Below are 10,103 nucleotides of genomic sequence, written 5' to 3' on the forward strand. Positions count from 1 at the left end.
GTATCTGACCTGGATTTTATCACCAGTTTCAAATACGAATCTTCTTTAAAGTCTGTCTTTCAATACAAATGAAGTTCAACTTTATCAAGGCTGATGGTAAACTGTCCCTAACAAGTCCACTTTATTGCGTGCTCATTGACTTTCTCCTATCAGACTGTTTAACAAGCCCACTTTATACAAACTTATTAATCTATCACGCTTATCAGTGGCTCATGGTTGCTTAAAGCCTATGTCTGAACTTGACCACAGAGGCAGAGCATCATTCAATCTTGGCAGCAGCTCCAGGATGACAAACTCCACTTTCTCTGCATCAAGACAGCTCATAACTTTTTAACAGTCTCTCCTGATAGTCTCATATCATCTGCTCTAATCAATAACCATACACTATCATTACAATGTAGACTACAGCTCAAAAGTCTGAGGTAAATTAGAAATGTCTTGTTTTCAGAATAGACTCAAATTTGGTTTCAGATTGAATCACAGCAATTTATCAAAATAATCATATAAATGCTTAATATTAACACTAGAATTACTGACCCCTTTTTTTCCTGGTGCAAGTCCCTACTACTAGATTTACTGACCCTGCGCAAATTTGCGTAAATTCCCCTGAACCTAACACCTCCTAGCACCCCGCTGAGAGGCCTTCAGCTCCATTGTTCTCCTGCTTTTGTTGTGCAAATATACCCTTCCCCAACCCCCAACCAGGAGAGATTCAGGAGACAAGAGAGAACCAGGAGAAGGTCTGTCCTTCCAATCGTTGTCAGACTCACAACAAAGTACCTGCAGCCTACAATACACCATATTAGTAGTAGCTTTTATGTGCACTATTATGCAATATTAGTTCTTGTCAATCCTTGTCACTACATTGCATGCCTGTCCATAAACATATATACACAGAGTTGTACATATATTTATATATCCACACCTTACATAATATACATAAAGTCTAGTTATATTATATATATATATATATATATATATATATATATATATATATATATATATATATATATATATATATATACAGTGGGGCAAAAAAGTATTTAGTCAGCCACCGATTGTGCAAGTTCCCCCACTTAAAATGATGACAGAGGTCAGTAATTTGCACCAGAGGTACACTTCAACTGTGAGAGACAGAATGTGAAAAAAAAAAATCCATGAATTCACATGGTAGGATTTGTAAAGAATTTATTCGTAAATCAGGGTGGAAAATAAGTATTTGGTCAATAACAAAAATACAACTCAATACTTTGTAACATAACCTTTGTTGGCAATAACAGAGGTCAAACGTTTACTATAGGTCTTTACCAGGTTTGCACACACAGTAGCTGGTATTTTGGCCCATTCCTCCATGCAGATCTTCTCAAGAGCAGTGATGTTTTGGGGCTGTCGCCGAGCAACACGGACTTTCAACTCCCGCCACAGATTTTCTATGGGGTTGAGGTCTGGAGACTGGCTAGGCCACTCCAGGACTTTCAAATGCTTCTTACGGAGCCACTCCTTTGTTGCCCGGGCGGTGTGTTTTGGATCATTGTCATGTTGGAAGACCCAGCCTCGTTTCATCTTCAAAGTTCTCACTGATGGAAGGAGGTTTTGGCTCAAAATCTCACGATACTTGGCCCCATTCATTCTGTCCTTAACACGGATCAGTCGTCCTGTCCCCTTGGCAGAAAAACAGCCCCATAGCATGATGTTTCCACCCCCATGCTTCACAGTAGGTATGGTGTTCTTGGGATGCAACTCAGTATTCTTCTTCCTCCAAACATGACAAGTTGAGTTTATACCAAAAAGTTCTACTTTGGTTTCATCTGACCACATGACATTCTCCCAATCCTCTGCTGTATCATCCATGTGCTCTCTGGCAAACTTCAGACGGGCCTGGACATGCACTGGCTTCAGCAGCGGAACACGTCTGGCACTGCGGGATTTGATTCCCTGCCGTTGTAGTGTGTTACTGATGGTGACCTTTGTTACTTTGGTCCCAGCTCTCTGCAGGTCATTCACCAGGTCCCCCCGTGTGGTTCTGGGATCTTTGCTCACCGTTCTCATGATCATTTTGACCCCACGGGATGAGATCTTGCGTGGAGCCCCAGATCGAGGGAGATTATCAGTGGTCTTGTATGTCTTCCATTTTCTGATGATTGCTCCCACAGTTGATTTTTTCACACCAAGCTGCTTGCCTATTGTAGATTCACTCTTCCCAGTCTGGTGCAGGTCTACAATTCTTTTCCTGGTGTCCTTCGAAAGCTCTTTGGTCTTGGCCATGGCGGAGTTTGGAGTCTGACTGGTTGAGGCTGTGGACAGGTGTCTTTTATACAGATGATGAGGTCAAACAGGTGCCATTCATACAGGTAACGAGTGGGGGACAGAAAAGCTTCTTACAGAAGACGTTACAGGTCTGTGAGAGCCAGGGATTTTCCTTGTTTGAGGTGACCAAATACTTATTTTCCACCCTGATTTACGAATAAATTCTTTACAAATCCTACCATGTGAATTCATGGATTTTTTTTTCACATTCTGTCTCTCACAGTTGAAGTGGTTTGGACTCTTTTGTGGTTTGGACTCCTTCTGACATTTCTTTGGAGGTGGAGGAACACCAAAGTAATTGCTTAAAGGAGCTTCTTTGACATCTTTAAGAGTTCTAAACAAATGTCTGTCCTCCTCCAGAAAATCTTATGTATGCAAACACGCGTTGCAACTTCTTATCTTGTGCGCGTTTTTTATTTTGACAGCGAATGCGCACCTGCGGACCACTTATGTGCAGCCCTGGTTATTTAGCTCGTCATATTGCAGCCACAGAAATTCTTTTGTCCATGAAACCATAAAGCTGCACTTTCTTTTTGCCTTATAGTCTGATTTGTCATAACTTTTCCGTTTTGTGGTAAGCTTTTCTTTGGCTGTCACTTCTTCACCCTGACCTGTCTTATTTGGCTCAGCAGAACTAAAATATATATCCTGCTGCTTTTACACACGCACTCACATAACGCAGCTCATTCTCTGCGCGATCAACCTCTCACATGTTTAAGCTGCGGGAGATTGCAAAGTGAAAGCAAAAAACAAGCGCAAATTCAAACGCGATTTCAATATGTCACATATTGACAGTGGCTCACCGATGCCAATGACATAATTACCCAGTTACATTTCCGAAAGAATGCAAAAGCATTGACATATATTTTTCCTTCCTATGATAGGCCGACGAGCAGAGCCCGACTGGAAAAATCGCTAGCCCGACGTCCCGGGGCTAGCGATTTTGCGAGCCCTGTATCTGATTGAGGAATCACTCATCTTTGGAAAAGAGAGTTTATTACAGAGAAATGGCTCTTTCCAAAATAAAAGCTATACTATACGCTTCTTCTGGGCTATATTCTCAGCAGCATATTAAACATATCAGGTCCCCATAAGGAGAATCATGTGCTAACGGCTGTCTAAATGACTCGGGTAAAGTTTGTATGCGTGCTTGTTGTTTTTGTCTGCTTCCACTTATCTTTGCACTAGGATGCTATCGGGTAAATGTGCAGTCATATTCGTTGTGTTCCCACTAGTGCTGTCAGCCTTAATCTGAAATGAGGTTAACGCCGCAACACGGCAAATCTCCGTTAATGAGCTACCGCAGATTGCCCCGTGTGTGGGGCTGGACAGCGTCAACACATTAACGAGCTAACTGCGCTAACACACTAGTTCCCACCCATGTAATTAAGCATTGCGTGGCACATCCAACATACTGTTTTACTTTAGTCCATGACACGCTTACCTTCAGGGTCATACGTCACATGAAGACCAAAATAGTTCCAGACGCCAGATCTGAATGAGGGTGGGGAGGTTCAATTTGCCATGTTGCAACAAGCTTAGCTTCTGTCTTGCTAGCTTGCCCTGCGCTCAGTGAATCTGTGTTCGACTACTCCGCCTAGGCTGCACTGTCGAGCGCAGATCCACTGAGCGCTCAACACAGACAGCACCGTCAGAAGGAAAGTTGATAAAATAAATTAAAAATGTTGTATTGTTTGATACATATGCGTACCGAACCGAAAGCACTGTATGAACGGTTCAATATCGATACGAGTATCGTTGCACCCCTAATATATATATATATATATATATATATATATATATATATATAAATATGTCATGAGTTTCTTCTCTGAAGTTGCTCTATTTCTCTTCAGGTTTCTCTCAGACCAAGATTGAATGTGATGACAAGGGTGATGGATGGTGTGACATGTGCTACTGGCCCACAGAACCAGGTGAGTATGCTGTCCATGTGCTCTGCAACAATGAGAACATCCAACACTCTCAGTTAAGATCAGTTTTCACGATTGTTGCCTCAAGATCATGGTGGTGGGCTTGTGATGGACACACTTTTCATGGCTGAAAGCTCTCCTTGTCCTTCAGATTCTTTATTTCCAGGATTGAACATAGCAGCACAGCGGTCACAAACTGTTTGCTTCCTCCCGATCAACAACACACCTGCCGCTAATTACGCGTGTCTACCTTAAATATCTTCACAAACTCAAAATGTGACCCCTAGCACCAAACGCTTGCTGCAGTTCTTGGTGTCAGAGGTGACACACAAGGTATCGGGTTTTCGGTGCAATTACTTTTTCATATAGGACCAAGTATGTTTGGATAGCTTTTTCCCCTTGAAAACTGCCGTTTAATATTAGACATTCTTGTCTAATATTAAAAATGGATTGATCTGAAACGTGTAAGTGTGACAAATATGGAATAAGATACGAAATCAGAAAGGAGGCAAATATTTTTTCACAGCGCTATAGTCTGTAAATGATCTTTTGGCTATAGTAGATCTTTGACTTGTTCCTTTTTTAATAGTTTGTTTAAAATAGTTTTCTCTAGGTTAAGGCGTACGGTCCAGGCCTTCAGAGCAGTGGTCTGGCCGTTGGAAAACCCACTGAATTCACAGTTGATGCCAAGCAAGGAGGAAAAGCTCCTCTGAAAATTATAGCCCAGGTATATCTGGCTTTGTATATGATCACAAATATGTTAAATATATTGTATGTACCGTATTTTTCGGATTATGAGTCGCACTTAAAATCCTTTAATTATCTCAAAAATCGACAGTGCGCCTTATGTATGAATTCTGGTTGTGCTTACTGACCATGAACCGATTTTATGTAATACACGGCGCTCAAAAATCTGTCAAAAAATGTTTTAGTACAACTTTGGTAAGCCACCAAGTCGCACCGCTTGATGGATTGTCGGAGCATTACGGCTACGTAGTCAGGAGCCTCGCGGATACGTGCTGTGCTTCAACATAATATTACTGTATTGTGTGTGGATAATGACCCCAAAATGCCACCTGTTAAGAGACATGCTGACGAAGCGGATTTCAAACTCAAGGCTGTCGGTCACGCAGTAGAACATGAGAATAGAGCAGCTGCGAGAGATTTCAACATCAATGAATCAATGGTACGGAAGTGGAGGAAGCTGAAGAAAGAGTTGAGTAAAGTTTGACTTATCTTATCTGGCTGTTTTGTTTCGCTTAATGCGTTTTATAGTCCAGTGCGCCTGGTGTATGAAACCAGACCTGTTCATCAACAGTGCGCCTTATGGTCCGAAAAATACGGTGTGTTAAATCTGATTGAACTATAATCCCTCGTCTTCTGCACAGGATGGTGAAGTCAATTCTGTGGATGTCCAGGTTAAGGATAATAGCAACAGCACATACACCTGCACCCACACCCCACGTAAGCCTGTGAAGCACATTGTGATGGTCTCCAGGGGAGACGTTAACATCCCTGAGAGTCCATTCAGGGTGAGTATGCACTCACACACTCTCTCACTTTCACTCTGGCATGCAAGGTTTGCCTTTTCTTCTCACTGAAAAGTCTCTTGAGTTTTGGTGTTTGTGCCCACAGATGAATATCGGAGCAGGCTGTCATCCAAACAAGGTGAAGGTCTCTGACCCTGCAGTGGCAAAGACGGGCCTCAAAGCCTTCCAGCCAACATACTTCACTGAAGGTGGGCTCTGCTGCAGATCTTCCACTGGACATAGGAGAGCTTGACCTCAGCCAGCTGACAGCCCCTCTTACAACACCCTCAGGCCCAGAGGAGCCTTGCCTGCTGAAGATGCTGCGTAACGCTCACATTGGTGAGCGTCCGTCTGATAAGTGAGAAGCTTGCTAAACAGTGAGACTCATCAGAATCCAAATACTTTATTAACCCCTAAGTAAAAGACAGAGGGGGAAAGTAATAAAAGTTCAAGCGTGGAGAAAGAAGCAGGAGCAACTGAAACGGGCTGCATGCACCCACAAGAATAAGCGTTGTTAACATCTGTTTTGTCTGTCTTAGGAATCTTGTTTGTTCCCAGAGAGATTGGTGAGAACCTTCTTAACATCAAGAAGAACGGCCGTCATGTTCCCAGCAGCCCAATTGCTGTTATGATCAAGCAGTCAGGGATTAGTGATGTGAGCCGTGTGAGTGGACCGTGGCTGACCGAGGCCAGGACTTTTCAGCCTTGAGAGTTCATCATTGATGCAGGTATATGCTCAGTGAAAGCTTAGATACTGTCATATTTTTCTTTTTAAACATTCAAATAGAATATTTGTCAGTCTCATCTTGTTATATTAGGCTTCATCTGCTTGAGTCTTTCCACTGAAGGACCCAGTTAAGTGGGCATTAACACTGAGGACCAGGAGGATGGCTGGTGACACAATGTGTTGCTTTTTGAGGTCTTTTAGCCTGTTTCACTTTGTCAGACAGGTTCTATTTAACTGATTTCTTGATTCACAAGTCTGCAATTAATCAGGCCTGAGTGTGTTTAGTAACACTGAACTGAGGTTTCCAAAATTGGTTAATCACAGTTAACTCGTGATTTAACAAGAGGGGCAATTTGTTTTTACACAGGACCAGGGAGGTTTGGATCATCTTTCTCCCTAATCTATGAAATCATCATTTAAAAACTGCATTTTGTATTAACTTGTCTTATCTGTGTCTAATATTAAAATGAGTTTGATGATCTGAAACATGTAAGTGTGATAAATATGCAAACCACTAGGAAATCAGGAAGGGGGCAAACACCTTTTCACATCACTGTAGACGTGATTACAGAATACCTTTTACATCCTGGATTACAATAGGATATCCATCAACGGCAGATACTGGTCTCCATGACACACAGATACTGGAGTGGTCTGACCTGACCACACTCGCACTGCTTACCCACAAAGTGTCTAGAGAGACAGAAAAAAGCCAGAAAACAAACAAAAAACACAAAGCCAAAGAATGTCATCTGCACACTAGCATGGACAATAAACGCAGACACAGTGCACCCAGTAATTTTTGAACTTCCAACCAAGTATCAAGAGCAGTACTGTCATTGTACCGGTACTGGCTGCTGTCTCATTGTTCAGAGAGCCCATCATTATGCAGAGAAAGGAATCTGTGTCTCTGGACCAAAATGACTGTACGTGTAGTGCTGTAGAAACAATACTGCCCAAAAACCTTGATGTTTCTATATGTGGAAACCTTCAAGTATGCATGTCCTCCTGTAAGGGTAAAGTAATGGGACATTTGCACTTTTTGCATGTAAGCCTGTTGGTCTTAACTGGAAGTTGCACTTGAGCTGTCTTGGCATCTTTCCTTCTTTGACTCACCAGTTTTGCCCTGAGCTGAATCGCTGCCTCCTTCTCTGTTGTGGTACTCAGCGGTGACTAACATGCTGTAACGTGTATCTGGCTGCAATGACTCCAGCATCACCTGCTTCTCTCCACCAGGGACCAGCACCTGCAGACAACAAACAACACTATCATCCCAACACAGTCAGAACTCATTTAAAGTTTTGGGACTTATGGAATTTCTGGAATTCTGACACATGACAGCCGGCTGAAGCCCAGAAGAGGTGAAGATGTAATGACTACGACCCACTCACAGTGTGATCCTGGCTATCAGCTCCAGTTAAAGCCATGTAGGACATGTGATACTGGAGGACATGAGCATTGGGAGGTACCCAGCTGATCACCATGCTGACGGCAGTCTCATCAGAAACCGTGAGGCTGGTTGGGCCTCCACCAGACACTGCAGCAACATCATAGAAGAGATAAAGTACCACAGCTAATGACACTTAACCCTCACTTTGTTCCTTTAAAGGAGGAAATTATTTTGGCAGCAGAGCAAAGTGTTTTTATAGAAAATAAATGTAAAGTATAACAGAGAATTTGATACTTTGATTTGATACTTTAACCTCACTACATTTATTTCATAGCTCAGAGTTCTAGTTATTCAAAGATGAGAATTTAGATGTGAAATTTAACCTTTAAGTGACTAGTACTTTGACAACTGCCATCAATTACACAATCAAGTTCATTTACGTACAGGTTATTGTATTAGTAATGCTATATTGTACATAGAGACAGAATATGACATGAAGGGCTACTGACCACAGAAAAGTAAAAGCTAACTGGGCCTAAAGACTAACGGGAGACAAACAAGCTTTCTGTGATTCTATTTGTGTTTTTGTGGTAATCTTGGATATCTTAGGTTGTCTCATTACTGTCATATATGTCCTATCATTAAAACACTGGCTTCTAACAACTAACAGTGTCTCAAAAATAATTTAATAAATAAACAAATAATATGGATGCATGACTCAAATGCATGACTTTTAACTTGTGTATTTTTTAGGCTGAACACTGCTGCTAATGTGACTTAGCACATTAGCATTGACTGTCTGAGAAATTACTTACCCTAAGGTCAGAAGGAGGAGGCACCTTCACTAGAAGAAAAGAATAATGTGTACGGGAATATTTTAAAAATGACAAAGCTACATTTTGACATCTTTCATTATTAATAACATTTACAGTACTGTGCAAAAGTCGTGAGCCACACGATGAAGTATTTCTTTGGACATTATCTGGTTTTTCCACTCCTTTTTAGTCCAGTTCTTGTACCTGACCATTTTCTGAGTAATGTTTTTGTTTGTTTGTTTTTTGTTTGTGTAAACACTTTGCACTGACCATTATTGGACAACTAAAAAGCACCTAAGTCGAGGAATGTGTGTGCACATAACAGAAAACTTGGGAAAGAACCAATTTTAAATCTTTAAGCACTTTGTTACTAGCAGCCTGTCACAAAAACACATTTTGTATAGTTTTTTTTTTTTTTTTTTATCTTGTGAATAAAATGTATACAAATGTGTGTGATTAATCACAATGTGTTAGTGTGTAATCACCCTGAGACATGCATGCCTGTCTGCTAGCATCAGATCTAAAGCCATTTCTGATTTGGAGATGCAGCCTGCAGATTCTGTCCAGATTATCCCAGCTCTCGTCACTAAACATCCAGTCTTCACTTATCAAATGTGTAAAATTCAAGGCTGGTCCTTAAAAGCTCCCAACAACGCAAAAACTGCATAGCCACACAAGTCCCAGCGTTTCCCACCGCAGCAGCTGTGAAAAGAAAGTGGAGAAAGGATGAATGAGTCTGTGCTTATCGCTCTCCGCTCTCCCCCAAGCTGGCGTTGTTCTTGGTAGCCATGACAACGGAGATAGTCCCAGCTTTATAAATAAAGGCCCCAACACCCCAAAAAAGAAAAATACATCGGGATTCCCTGCGCAGACCAGGAATCCCCCTAGCAGATCGCAGCTACAGAGAGGACTTGGAGTGAGTGAGTGAGAGAGAATCGAACTGGCGCCTGTCTGTGCTTCAACCTGCCAGGGGCCGTCAAGTGCTCTGCGCCACCTGCCGGGCTGTAGAATTAGTGCAAATTTGATATATTTGACTTCTCTGTTTTTTTCTCTCTGAATTACTTTTGAAAAGGAAAAATAATACTTTAATGTGAGGCAAAACATGTATGGTGCTCGGTAAAGATGACACGCCGACCCACTTCTTCTTCTTTCTTTTTTTTTGTTTGAGAAAGTTTGTTTTCATATTAAACCAGTGTCAGTGACGTCATTCTGTGCGACTACCACAGGTAAAGAAAAGCCTGAATCTGTAGATCTTTTTCTTTTATTTTTGTTGTCTAAAACACAAGAGATTAAAAAAAAAAAAACCACAGGGAAACATAGGAAATAATGTTTTGTGAGGCAATGACTTGTTGGCACAAGAAGAGTGGTCCTTGGTAGCCATGACAACAAGGAGGTCTGTTTGTT

General features: G+C 41.6%; 2 protein-coding genes across 2 annotated transcripts; one reads left to right on the plus strand and one right to left on the minus strand.

The window, feature by feature from the left end:
* The first annotated feature begins 5,586 nt into the window (after window positions 1-5,586).
* On the plus strand, window positions 5,587-6,476 carry LOC148099980 (filamin-A-like). The gene is made up of 4 exons (XM_087849756.1): window positions 5,587-5,770; window positions 5,874-5,976; window positions 6,011-6,106; window positions 6,307-6,476. Exons 1-4 carry the CDS (start codon window positions 5,726-5,728, stop codon window positions 6,474-6,476), a joined length of 414 nt encoding a protein of 137 aa, XP_087705882.1. The 5' UTR covers window positions 5,587-5,725.
* Window positions 6,477-7,557: 1,081 nt separating this feature from the next.
* Window positions 7,558-9,293, minus strand: LOC148099981 (collagen alpha-1(XII) chain-like). The gene is made up of 3 exons (XM_087849755.1): window positions 9,185-9,293; window positions 7,886-8,031; window positions 7,558-7,740 (listed from the first exon to the last, which is right to left on the minus strand). The coding sequence occupies exons 1-3, from the start codon at window positions 9,291-9,293 to the stop codon at window positions 7,558-7,560; spliced, it is 438 nt and encodes a 145-aa protein (XP_087705881.1).
* Window positions 9,294-10,103: the final 810 nt, after the last annotated feature.

This window comes from Neolamprologus brichardi, chromosome 13, assembly GCF_056152115.1.
Source record: "Neolamprologus brichardi isolate AB-2024 chromosome 13, ASM5615211v1, whole genome shotgun sequence".
Lineage (NCBI taxonomy): Eukaryota > Metazoa > Chordata > Actinopteri > Cichliformes > Cichlidae > Neolamprologus > Neolamprologus brichardi.

Coding starts and splice junctions, on each gene's coding strand:
- LOC148099980 (XM_087849756.1), top strand. CDS start 5,726: ATGGTCTCCAGGGGAGACGTTAACATCCCTGAGAGTCCATTCAGG. Junction 5,771..5,873: donor TCCCTGAGAGTCCATTCAGG/GTGAGTATGCAC, acceptor TTGTGCCCACAG/ATGAATATCGGAGCAGGCTG. Junction 6,107..6,306: donor GCTGCGTAACGCTCACATTG/GTGAGCGTCCGT, acceptor TGTCTGTCTTAG/GAATCTTGTTTGTTCCCAGA.
- LOC148099981 (XM_087849755.1), bottom strand. CDS start 9,293: ATGTTTAGTGACGAGAGCTGGGATAATCTGGACAGAATCTGCAGGCTG. Junction 8,032..9,184: donor ACAGGCATGCATGTCTCAGG/GTGATTACACAC, acceptor ATGTTGCTGCAG/TGTCTGGTGGAGGCCCAACC. Junction 7,741..7,885: donor CTGATAGCCAGGATCACACT/GTGAGTGGGTCG, acceptor TGTTGTCTGCAG/GTGCTGGTCCCTGGTGGAGA.